The 13,620-nt window shown below is 33.0% G+C and overlaps 1 protein-coding gene across 6 annotated transcripts in view; it reads right to left on the reverse strand.

The window, feature by feature from the left end:
* The window catches only part of ZNF280C (zinc finger protein 280C), a 68,043-nt gene that overhangs the window by 25,039 nt on the left and 29,384 nt on the right, over positions 1 to 13,620 (reverse strand). For all 6 annotated transcript variants that reach the window (XM_037059329.1, XM_037059324.1, XM_037059325.1 and 3 more), the window contains 4 exons: positions 8,772 to 8,886; positions 5,437 to 5,601; positions 5,201 to 5,304; positions 1,974 to 2,194 (listed from right to left, as the gene is read on the reverse strand). In XM_037059329.1, coding sequence (XP_036915224.1) covers positions 1,974 to 2,194; positions 5,201 to 5,304; positions 5,437 to 5,601; positions 8,772 to 8,886 — 605 coding nt within the window. The remainder of the gene's footprint in view (positions 1 to 1,973; positions 2,195 to 5,200; positions 5,305 to 5,436; positions 5,602 to 8,771; positions 8,887 to 13,620) is intronic.

Here is a 13,620-nt window from a genome sequence, read left to right on the forward strand (position 1 = left end):
ATATAAAGGGCATAAGCCACTAAACTTTCAGCTCATGACTTAAGAAATAAAATCTGTATAAAATAATCTCTCAATCAACTAGCTATCTTTCAATTATTACAATGCTCCTATCAGCAGCTCACACTGCTTAAACCCTTTACAAGGCTATTCTCAGAATAAAATAGCCCTACACTGGTTATTCTCAATGTAGAAAAAAATATCCAACAATATCTTGATAGGGCAGAGAACAGAAATCTTGAGCTATTAGCGTCTACCATTCTCTAAAACCAACAATTTGCCATCCTAGTTTTTACTGTTAAGGTAAAATGTTATTTAACACATATGACAGTGTTTACTGTTCAGGTTTCATTTACTGAATAATATGTCAAAAAAGCTATAAAATTCCTAGATATTATAAAATATGGTTAGCTTAAACTTTCTAGATAGTCTGATAATGTAGAAATCTGTAACCAGTCTTTTGAAATGATAACAGAAAATTTCTTGTTTAATATTAAATGACTAATCTTAAAGGAAAAGCCAAAAAACTTTTGCTAAATAGAACTTCTACTGTCATATGCATAGCATTTAAGTATAATAAGGAACTTAACCGTGAGCTACTTTCCATAATTTTTACCAAAATTACTAATGTATTTTCTTATGTATTTTACTGTAAACATGGTAAAAACATGAAAGGAGGTCACAGTGTCTCAGTGTTGTATGTCAAAGTACAACTTCTTTTCTGTTAAGCTACTGAGACCATTAGCAATTGATGGCTATCAGGGCTTGATAAAAAGGAGGTGAAGAAGTGTGAAAACTCATATGAATAATATTTGAAAAACCTTTGGAAATTATAAAGCCCTACCCTAAACATAGTATTCATAATTTAGTTTATACTTATATTATAGTATAGTTCAGCATTTTTCTATGTACTTCATTCTAAATCTAAAATTCACCAGAAAATAACATAAATTCTGGGCTTACTAATGACCTACAGGATGCCTAAGAATGTTACTTACATATGATGGTTATCAAGGGTAAATATTTTTAAGTTTACATGTGTGTGAGTCACAATATAGGTACATATATTTCATGTAAGGGAAGAGCACTGATGCCTGCAATTTACTCTGAAAAACATCAGAAAAATCAGATGAGTCTATGAATGAATAAATATGTAGTAATACGAGTATTGTAAAATGTTAATGGTAGAATTGAGGTAGATAAATACATACAGATGCTTTTTGTAAAATTTTCAATTTTGCTGAATAGTTGAAATTTTTTATAATTAAATGTTGGAAAAACAATGTCAGATTACATGGTATAAACAATGAAAAATGCCTGTCAATGTCTAGTTACTTTGTTCTTGTTACTATATCTCACTTAGGACGATAGATATGCAATGTGTACAGAACTCAAAGGCTGCAAAGTACAAATTCTTACAATTTAAAGCATATATGTATAAACCTTCAAAATTCCACTGAAAATTAAATCTCTACTTTTAAAATGTGCTAAATTACCAAATCAAAGCAGAAATGTTTCAAAGAACTGGTCCACCTCTAAAAATCACTTTGTACCACAAACTAAATGTGTCAAAAGTTATAAATATGACTTGAAAAATTAGTATATTAAGACTATTATCGAGGTCAGACTGGATTAAGCGGTTCTTTTGTGATAGAAAAAGTAAGGTTGAAAAGCAACTAAAAAATAAAAATGTCCCCTGATATCCTCCTAGTTTAATGATAAATATAAAAAATGTAATTTCCCCCCAGGTTAAAATAAAATTTGTCTTTTCTTATGTTATCTGAAAGAAATACAACTAAATGGATCCAACTGTCAAAATCCTAAAATAAAAGAAAGGACAAAAGCTTTTCAACATGATAATATGCCTTTGCTCTTTCTAGAAAGTGTTAAAATTGCTTATGTAAGATGGCAAAAAAGATACAATATTACATCTGTAGCATCCCAATTTTCAAACAGAAACAGAAATATTTACATACCTAATATTATTTTTCAGAACTTTCAAGCAACTGAAGCATTTAAAGGTTGTGTAAGTTTTCTGTTCATTGTCAACATCTCCTTCATGTTTTCCGTAGTAAAAGTCACTAACTAACATGATCAACTTTTCCTTCTCTGTACCAGTCTTATCTTTACTTTCAGTACTTGAAATTTCTACTTTGATCATCTCCAAAAATTTATTTAGCATGTCTGGACAACAACACTGAAAGAGAAAAACATATAAACCATACTTACATCTCTTTTAAAAATTAAATAACAAAAACTGATTTTGAGTTTAAAACTAGGGCCAGTTCATGTAAAACTGTGCTTGGCACTGTACCTGGAATGATATTCACCAAAATGTTGGCTTCTTTCTTTATATAGTCTAAAAAATTCAAGCAATATTTACCTTTTTTATGTTCACAAAGAAATAAACAAACAGAAAACCTTTAGGTCAGGGATGGCTATATATCAACTTTTTTCCTTTCAATTCAATTTTACTGATATAAATATCTAATAATAATTTGCAACTTGGCCCAAAATCAAACATTTCATATATGTGTCAAAATATAGTTTAACATAGTAGTATTTCAGTAAAGTCTGGTTGGAACTAGACTTTGAGCACAGGTAAATTGCCATTCCCCAGACTCAAGGTACCTAGAAAATGTTTGGGACCCAAGGAATGAAGCATCAGTTGCATCTTGAAAACCTCAACACATTCTATCTAGAATGTTGAAATATCATAGAAATCTACTTCATGAATAAAATCAATACTGCATATAAACTGACCTTAATGGTGAATACTTTCATACGCAAGCATTTTATTGCCAATGAGATAAATTATGTACAATAATCCCCTTACTGTATACAATTTTCAGTTGTAGAATTTCCCTATTCTTTAATAACTATTTCCTAAACACACAAACTACATATACACAATGCAATTACAAAGTGAAAGACTTTAAAAAATAAATTACAAGAAAATTATGATGGACTTCAGATCAATAAAACCTGTCAGACCAATTAAATCTATCCTATGAATAAATACAAACGTTTAACTCAACTGCTACAAACAAGCAAACAAAATAGAACCAGAAACACTTAAATAAAGAACTGACAGTAATCAGAGGAGAGCAGGGAGAGGGATAACGGGGGAAAATAGGGGCAGATATATAAAGGACACACGGACAAAGCCAAATGGGGTAGCTTTGAAGGTGGAGTGAAGAGCCGTGGTGGGACGAAAACGGAGAAAACCATACTTGAACAACAATAAAAAAAAAAAAGAGAAATTTCATGCAGTATCACGAAAGAAAAAAACAACTCTGGTGAAAAAAAAAACCAATTGATTAAGAAGGGCTGAAAATAAAAAAAGATAAACACAGATTGTCACAGGCAAATGAACACCATAAGAAAGCAAAGGTTGTGAGCCTGATATCAAACAAAACAGAATCAAGGCCCAAAAAGGGACAGTTTATAAAAACACAAAAGGGTACATTCCTAATGAGGTTTAGAAACATAGGTTCACCTATATTCCTAAATGGCAACAACTGTAAAACAGAACTGGAAGTTATCAAAGAAAATAGTGGTGATAATGTGAGACTTTGACACCCTTTTCAATCCATGGCAGGACAGACAAATATAAGTAAATATATAGGAACCTAAATAACGTATTAGTACATTACATCTGATTGATAACTATCAAATTCCATACCTACCCCAAAACACCCCTTATTTTCAAGTTTCCAAATAACATTCACATACTTTTAAAATGGAAATCCCTACTGTAATTTATAAAATTTTAACTGGTATGTCTCCCATGGTTTTAATCACAAGCAATGCTAAAATAAGATAAAAAAGCTACACGTCAGAGAATGTTTGCCACTTTCTCCAAATGCAGGGGTATATACAATATGCTATGTTTTGTGCATAAAATGAATAAAAAATAAGAACATTTACGTGTGCCTGTATGTACAGAAAGCAACTGAAAGAGGATACAAATTAATAAAAAGTTATGTCCTTTGTGAGTTGTATTGGGAACTAGGCAAATAAGGAGACAGGTGTGAGATTTTTTACTGTATACCTTCTTATACTTTTTGAATCATGTGACTGTATTACCCCAAAGTTAAATAAATTAAAAATAACTAAGAAACTCAGCCCTTTTCTCTCTCTCTCTCCATCTAATGCAAAACATAAAAACATCAAGTATCCCTATACAGTATTACATAGATTGGAAAACTGAAAGCACCTGTAGAAGTTACTTCTTACATAAAACCAAACCCAAAGTCTAGTTAGCAGGAGTCACTCAGAGAGGTGGAAATAGTGATAAATCAAATACAGTTTTACATAAGAAAAAAAAAGTTTGTATTTGGAATTCTGGGATGCCCCTTTGCTTATTACATTTTTGGGGAAAATTCTGAATTTCAATGAAAAATCTGTCAAACTTTGAAATAGTAATAACTTTTCCTAATTTGCTTCTTTGCCTTGTCCTCATCTTACCCCTTCCCTCCTGCATATAATCTACACTGCCTTTTTTCTTGCCTCCTTTCCCCCTTCTGTCATTTATACCAGGCATGCAAGAAGAACACAGATTAGCTTTACAGATTAGACACACAGAACACTGTAATACCTACTAAAACATTTTAAAAGGACTGATACCTAAACCCCATACTTCATTAATACTTTGAAAATTACCAAAACCTAATTCTAAGAGCTTCCTACACCAATATAAAGCTAGAATTTATAACAACTATACAAACTACATTCTGGATTGAGTTAAAACAATCATTTAAATAATACGAAATGATTCATCATTAGGAGTTTACATCTGAGTGTTGAAAATTAAAATGCATGACAAAAAAGTTTCATTAAATACTGTGACATATATATGAAAAAATGGACCAAAAGTAAAGCAAAAAGGAAAATTTTAAGTCACATGTAAGATTAAGCAATTGAATGCTCTGATTAGTACATTATTTTCATTAAAAATTAAAATATAATACACTATACTGTAGTGTATATAAACTTAATTTTTAAAATTTGATACTTGAGAAGGATTTTAAAATCTTATATGAAGATGATCATTATAAACATCAATTTTTACTTAAGTTATATGAAAATATCAATGAGGAGGTTTACGTAAATGTCTAGACAAACTATTATTTACTATATATCAATCTTTGGTATTTTTAAATGTTTGTATTTCTAAACATAAAAATTTGAAAAATTTTACCTTCATGTGATATTTCAAAGCATCCAAAAGATTGAACTGAACATTGCACTTTGGGCAAGGTCTTTGAAAAGGCATTCCAGTTTTATGTTCAATTGATGAGGTATCTGAAATAAATTAAGGATTTTTATGACTCAAATTTTCATCTTAAACCTTAAACAACCAGTAATAATAGTTTTAAGATTTATCATAATTTCTGACACTTATATTTCTCTTTTATACGCCATATTCATGTTTACCTTTTGATGTCATAACTGGGGAGGCTGTCACTGAAGGAGAGCTGTCTAAAGATAACGAAGCACAAGAATCTATTTCAGAAACATCTTCGTTGGTCTTTGGCTTTTTTGGGTTAAGTCTGCTTGCTATAAGAGAATGTTTTTTTATAGGCAAAGTTTCATCCAGAGCTATAATTTAAAAAGTAAACAAAAAAGTGAATGTTTTAGTAGAGAACATTACTTACAAATGCTACTAAAATGGTCTTACATTTAAAACTTCAGTAAAAATACTTCTGAGCTAAATTAAAGGTAATACAACTGAATTACCATATCATACAAATGACAATAAAGAATAATCAAAATTTATATGATCAATAGGTAGAAATTGCACAAACAGCTATTACAAAGTACACATATTTAAACTCATGAAATAAACTGGTAAGCAAAAAATTCTAAAGATGTTTTTGAATAAAGAAATTTATAAAAAGGTAGCAAGAAAAAAATCAGACCAAAAAATAGCGTCCAAAATTAAAGCACAGAGAATATTCTAAACTCAGTTCCAAAAATGAATTTATTTTTAGATGTGCAAATGCATTTGTGCTTGTAAACAAAAACAATTTCTAATCTAAAAATTTAGAGAAACATTTTAAGATACTTATGGAAAACTCAAGTTAGTTCTTTTTCCACTTAACAACCTGACTGGTAGTTTAAATTATCTGTTTATTCCCGAGTCTAATGCAGGGGTGTCAAACTCATTTTCACTGGAGGCCACATCAGCCTCGAGGTTGCCTTCAAAGCGATGGGTGTAATTTTAGGACTGTGTAAATGTAACTACTGCTTAACAGTTAAGTGAGAGCTCGGCACTGCCACCGGGTAGAAACAAGGTGAGGGCGGACAAGGTGCAGCCAGATAAAGCAAGGTGGAGGGCCTTGTGTTTGCTACTCGTGCCTTAAAGGCTGCCGGATGATGCAATTCAGGGCATTTGCAAGAGAGATAGGGCTATTTAGGATACAACCAGACCCAGCAGAAGTCCTTTAGAAATTAACACAATTGTAATTTGTGATAAAAATTCTGAAACTCCACATCAACTCCGTGTTTTAGTTTTTGAGATAACATAGAAGTAATTTTTTTCCATCTTCAAATACATTATACTGCAGAAACTTGGGACTGATTTTTGTGTGATCACACTAACATTCTTCTCACATGCTTAGGTTACCTGAACAACCAATGAGTGCTGGTTATTTTGGACTAGGCAACTGAGTATCTAGCAGGCTGCATAGTAAAAATAGACTTTTATATATAATTTTTTAAAGTATGGGTAAATCTCCAAGTTAAATAAAATCACACTGAGCTCAACAGTTTAAAATTCTGACTCTTTAACTTATTCATATCTGCTGCATTTGACTTGTGCTATTCACTATACTCAATGATGCCAATAAAATCCTATTCTCATTGTCCAAAATCAAGTTCAAGTCCAATCTTCTCCAAGAACCTTCTATGATCATCCTAGACAAAAGTCTATTAATCATTCTTCTGAACACATAGCACATATTAGCATCCATAAATATCATGTGAACAACTGTTTATTGTCAAGTGTTTAAGGCTTCAATGTATTTCTTGCTTCTCACTTATCTCACTTGAGCCTCAAAAAAGCTCTACGGTAAGTAGAGCAGGAATTAAAATTATATCTCCAAATGGCTGATTTCAGGTCTGAAGAATGCACTATGTGAGAAAAATAAAAGTATCTATTTTAATAATATAAAAAAGAGGTGTAAAGACATTAGTTGACTTGATAAAGGCCACAAAAATGTTTGGAATAGAGGCTGAAACCTCTATCTTTCTAATCAACTATAAATAACCTTATTTACTATCAGGGCAATGTTCTACTCCTCATAGTACTATAACTTGTGGAGAGAGTAGGAGTCACTATTTTTACCCCTTATAAGCTTCAAGAATTCAGGCTTTTTCTATGAATAAAGATCATGTGCTGCCCTGGCCGGTGTGGCTTAGTTGGTTGGAGTGTCTTCCTATAACCAAAGGGTTCAGAGTTTGATTCCCAGTCAGGGCATAGGCCTAGGTAGCGGGTTTGGTCCCTAGTCCAGATGCATACCATCCCCGGTCCAGGCATGTATGTGAGGGCAACCAATCAGTGCTTCTCTCTCACATCGATGTTTCTTGGGTGAGGATTAAAAAAAAGTAAAGACCATGTGTTAAAAAAAAAAAAGATTTTATTTATTTATTTTTAGAGAGAGAGGAAGAGAAGGAGAAAGAGGGAGAGACAAATATCAATGTGTGGTTGCCTCTCATACACCCCCAACTGGGAACTGGGCCTGCAACCCACGCATGTGCCCTGACTAGGAATCTAACTGGTGACCCTTTGGTTCGAGGCCTATACTCAATGCACTGAGCCACACCAGCCAGGGCAAGACCATGTGCTTTATAAAGTCAGATTTCAGACAAGTACTTTTCCTCTTCATTTATTTTGGTTCTTGGCTATTTTACTCACTATATCCATGTACCTAGATAGGTGACCAAGTATTATCAAAATGGGAAAATATTTTTGGTATACATATTACCATAAATTTCTTACTATTTTGGTTTGGGAAATGAATACTAATTTGTTAAGTAAACAATTTAAACATGCAAAAAATTTTCTTGTGAACCTAGCTCCATTTTAGTGAAGTACATCAAATTTGCTATATTAAGAAACAGTAATTGCTTTGATTATAGGGAATTTTCAACAAGACAAAATTCCTCTAAGGAATATTTAGAACAATAATAAAGAACTTGCAAAGTATACCAAGAATGATAGCTCTTCTTCAATTGGAAATTTTTATTACTCCTTCAATGGATATTTACTGACTATTTATTATGTGCAAATCAAAGTTTCTTTACTACTGCCATTTTATAATACCACTTTATAATCATATTTACCTGTCACATCTACATAATTTATTTGGATAGAAAGACACTAACTTAGCTTGTGAAGATATCAACTATAACCATGCACTTTTTTTCATACTAAAGACCTCCCAAATAAGTAATACTTAATCTATAGTATTAGGGCATCAAGGGACTCCCCTGACTCAAAGAAATAAAGTTTTTTTCAGCCTATGCCTGGTTCCAAGTGAGAATGAGGTCATGGAATACATGTTAGTCAACTTAATAGAAATAAATAAAATATTATATTATTAAATACAATATTATATTAAATCACCCAAGAAAGGCAATCATAAACTATTCCATCTCACAATATATGAAAAACTTAACATGAAGGTATTGGCTTCAGAACAGAAATTCATTCCATACATATATTCAACAGTTCTCTTTTTATATTTATAAAAAGTGCTAAACCAAACCTTCTATATAAATTGCTGATCTGTCTTGGGACAGTGGCACTGTGTCCTGGGTCAGGTCAAACAGTAAATCCGAAGAATCATCCGATTCAACTTGTGATGAATTCTTTGTAAAATCCTGTAAAAAGTTATAATTATTTTGTTTCACAAACTTTTATAAAGGTGATTTTTTAACTGTATGCTACTACTATAAAGATAACCTTAATGATTTAATTAGTAGTAACTAATAAAACACAAAGGTAATTACTACTCTGTCAAAATTAGCATCTACTAGGTAAGGAGTATATGGGAACTCTATTATAGTAATTTTTCTGGAAACATAAAATCAGTTTGAAATAAAAGTTAAAAATAAAACTATATTATTGGCAAAGTAGAAGTTATATTTTGCTAAAACTTTTCTGCAAGAAATATTGGCAGTTATGTAACAAGGGCTTTAAAAATTCCACTCTTTTGATCCAATTGTTTCAAATATTCTGCTTCTAAGAATTCATGCTATGGAAATGAAAATATTTAATGAAGAGTTATTTGTTACAGCAAAAAATGAAAATCTGTATGTCCAACAATGGAGAAATGGTTAAACAAATTAAATCACAGACTATCATGCAACATCATGTTTTTGAGAAATATCCAGTGGCAAAGAAAATGTTTCCAATATAAATTTCAGTGAAAAAAAGAATAGTAATATGCATATAAAATACAATCCCGATTAATGATATATTCTATATACCACACTAACTATTTGGAGAAACAAAATCAAAATACAGTCTGCATCCTCTTCTGTTTCTTCTTTACCTCCCCCAAATACTGCCTTTATAATGGGAATATAAGAATCTCGCTTGAGTGTTTTGTGCTTAAAAGTTGAGAGACAATCAGGTTTTAATAATCTTACTTTGCTCCTAAGTTTTCTGTTGACTGACCCAAACCATTCCATTCCCAAAATTGAGGTACTGCAGAGAGTTTCTGCATTTGAGATTTTATGAATATTATATAAAATCAGTAATGTCTTTATGATTTAATTGTAACCAACCATAATGTTAGTGCAAGTTAGATATTTTTCCAAATGTCCAATGTAGTTCTTCAACAGAAGTTCTTCCAAATAATGTTAATACTTTAAACCCTTTTCTAGGTGATAACTCTCGTCAGTTAAGTACCACCATTTCAGGGAGCAGATACATTATTCAACAAATAACATGCTAAAAAAATTCTCCACGTGGGAATTTTTGGAATCTTATAAAATACTTCAGAAAGATACAAAATACAATGGTAAGGTACCTAATATTATAAATAGGCAACTTAAATATGGTTAACTAAGGTTCATAACACATCCCAGCTTGCTATTGATGATAAAGTTGGAATTAGAACCTAGGTTGACCTGCTTACAAAGCCTGTGTCCTTAAGCTACATCACACTGACTTTAAAAAGAATAAATAGTAATCATCTCCCTGATTGCTCAAAAGAATTGTTGAGGTAAAGAGAATGAAAAAGTTTATAAATTTCAGAGAAAATAATAAGAATCTCAATTCATTTGAGAATATATATGGGTTCTTTTCAACCATGGCTGTACATTAAAGATACCTAGAGAGTTTTTTTAAAAAATCTATCATGCCCAGGTATCACCTTACCCCACAGGAACTGACAAAAACTTCTATTTTTAAAAAGCTCTATTTTCTAAAAGCAGGACTGGGAACCTGATTGGGGAGCTTTGATTAAACAACCATGCTCACAGAAACAAAAATTCTGAGTTTGAATAAGCTCTAGTTTCTAACTTTTCTAACACGAAAGATTCTACCCCTCTACTCTCTGTTAATCTTTATCCCTGGGTCCAATGTAGGGATTATTTTCATTTATCTGCATTTAAGTCATGATGTATCCTTTTTGTTTCTTTCCCTCTAGTGTCAAACATCTTAGGACAGTGTGAAAACACCACTAAGTTAATCTGATTCCAACTAAAATAAAATGATTTGCATTTCTGGTAGCCTGCCATCTTCAGATACACCTATTAAGTTTTTCTTTTAATTAATTTATTTTTAGAAAGAACAGAAGAGATGGATACAAAGAGGGAGAGGAACATCGATGTGTGAGAGAAGCATCGATTGGTTGCCTCTCACAGGCCTCCAACCAGGGACCAGGCCCGCAACCCAGGCATGTGCCCTGACCAGGAATCAAATGGGTGACCTTTTGGTTAGCGGGCGGGCACTCAATCCACTGAGCCACACCAGCCAGGGCTCAGTTTTTTTTAGGCATTAAAAACAGTTCATGGATGCTTAGAGGCTCTAAATTTGAGAGCCAGTAGTCTGAGTAAAGGTTCTGGTTTCAGAAAGGTAGGCCCAGGGGGATTGTGACAGTATTTTAGTTAGGATCAAAGGCTGAATTAGTACTCCTGTCTCCTTTCATTTTCAATCCTGGTTTCTTGAACTAGTAGTCCAGAGCTCATATTATTACTGGTAAGTGTTTCAGGCTGCAAATACAAGTTTACCAAATTTCTATTTTTTTGCTTCAAAGCTCAAATTTTATCCTGGGCAAGAACACTATTACTGCTTTTCTATGATGGGCACACTTCGTACATTTTTGAGGACTGAAAAACTGTGTGTTTCAGATAGACTCTAAAAGTAGCCCCCACGACTCCCTCCTGATAGTTACACCCAAATATAATCTTCCCTAGAGTTATGTGTGGGACCTGTGACTGCTTCTAACCCACAGGATATGGCAAAAGTGACAACATGTGCATGATTGTTAAAAAGCCCATCTTGCTGAGTACTCTTTTCCTTGCTGGTTTTGAGGAAGCAACTAGTCATGTCAGGAAAGCCTACATAGAAAGGAACCAAGGGCAGTTTGTGGCTGACATCAGCAAGACACTGACGCTTTTAGTCTGACAACCCACAAAGAACTGGATACCACCAACAACCAAGTGAGTTTGGAAGCAGTATAAGCAGTCTTAAATGTTACTGCAACTCTGGCAAACATCTTGATTGCAGCCTCATGATACCTTGAAGGAGAGAAGCCAATTAAGCCACATCCTAATCCTGACTCACAGAAACCATGAGATAACAAGTATATTGCTTTAAGCTTCGAAGTTTGTGGTATTATTGTTATTCAGCAATAAATAATTAATATATGGTGCTTTTTCCATCATTCTTTCAAGTAAAAATGACATTCCATTAAAAAGGAGAGTGAGGTCAGCTTGCAATTGAATCACACAAGTGCTGAAGAAAAAACCCTTTACCGCATATACAGAAATGCTTTATGCACTTCACCCATTTCATTACACAGAATATTTTTTAAAAAGCATATTCAAAAGTTGAGTTAATAAAATCAGTAAAAGATATTATTTCTTCAAGGATATTCTTAAATAAAATATATTCTTTTTTAAAACATTCTATCCATTTTTATTTATTTTTTAAAGATGTTGTTTATTTATCTCTAGAGGGGAAGGGAAGGAGAGAGGGAGAGAAACATCAATGTGCGGTTACCCCTCCCATGCCCCCAACCAGGGACCTGGCCCGCAACCCAGGCATATGTCCTGACTGGGAATTAAACCAGTGACCCTTTGGTTCACAGGCCGGCACTCAATCCACTAAGCCACACCAGCCAGGCCATGAAATATATACTTAAATAAAATTTTTCTACTGTGGGTGCTCAGCAGTCACTAATACAAAAAACTACTAGTATAGTCTGGGTCCTTTGCCTTGACTCATATTAAGGTACAAGAAGTTTTACCCTCCATTACTTTTGCATCACCAGGGCAAATGTTGACAAGTGAAATAGGAAAATGTCTAACTATGACTAGTTTTAACTTCACAGAACCCTAAAAGAGTCTCAGGGAACCCCAGTGGTCTGTGGTCCACACTGTTGCCCTAAGGCATAGGTGGCAAGCACAAGGCCTGTGGGCCAAAATCCAGCCCAGTACCTTGTTTTTACCCAGTGGCAGCATCGAGCTCTGGCTTAACTGTTAAGGAGTAGTTACATTTATACAGTCCTAACATTACATTTGGCCCTTTGAAGGCAACCATGAGGCTGATGTGGCTGGTCCCCAGTGAAAATGAGTTTGATACCCCTGCCCTAAGGCAATGCTTCTATTTAAAAATATATATACGAAAAGGGATAAATGTGTGTATGTGCATATTTTAAAAACTCTCAGTTCACCCTGCCTCATGTGGCTCAGTGGATTGAGTGCTGGATTGTGAACCAAAGAGTTGCTGGTTCGATTCCCAGTCAGGGCATATAACTGGATGGCAGGCCAGGTCTCCAGTTGCGGGTGTATGAGAGGCAACCACACACTGATTGTTTCTCTCCCTGTCTTTCCCCTTCTTTTCCCCTCTCTCTAAACATAAATAAATAAAATAGAAAAAAAAAAACCTTAGTTAACCTGGATTGAAATTGTAAATCCATCGTTTACCAGCTGTGTGGCCTTGAATGAATTATACAGCCTTTCTGAGTCTCAGTTTCCTCAACTATAAAATGGGGATGATTATTGTACCTACATCATAAAAAAGTGGTAAGAATTAAATGAGATTAACTTATTTTTAGCATTTAGAACAAAGCTCCATATTAGCAGACTAACACATAATATTTCATATTACCATTATCTATCACTTCTGTTAAACATATTGAAAATTAAACTTCTGAAAACTGTTTCTGAATAAAGAGCAACAATGACATTAGAATAATCTTTCAATTAAGAGTAGCTGGTTCAATTTACTATCTTAAGAATTTTTCCATTATGCAATATTCACTACTGATTATACTATTTAGATAGCATAGTTTTCAATATTATACCTATTTAAATTAAGCTAAATATAATTATCTGATTTATTAACAGGTTGGATAGTTCATATAGTTATTACTTTGAATA

This window comes from Sturnira hondurensis, unplaced genomic scaffold (genome assembly GCF_014824575.4).
Source record: "Sturnira hondurensis isolate 20B ecotype Veracruz unplaced genomic scaffold, ASM1482457v3 Scaffold0010803, whole genome shotgun sequence".
Taxonomy (NCBI): domain Eukaryota; kingdom Metazoa; phylum Chordata; class Mammalia; order Chiroptera; family Phyllostomidae; genus Sturnira; species Sturnira hondurensis.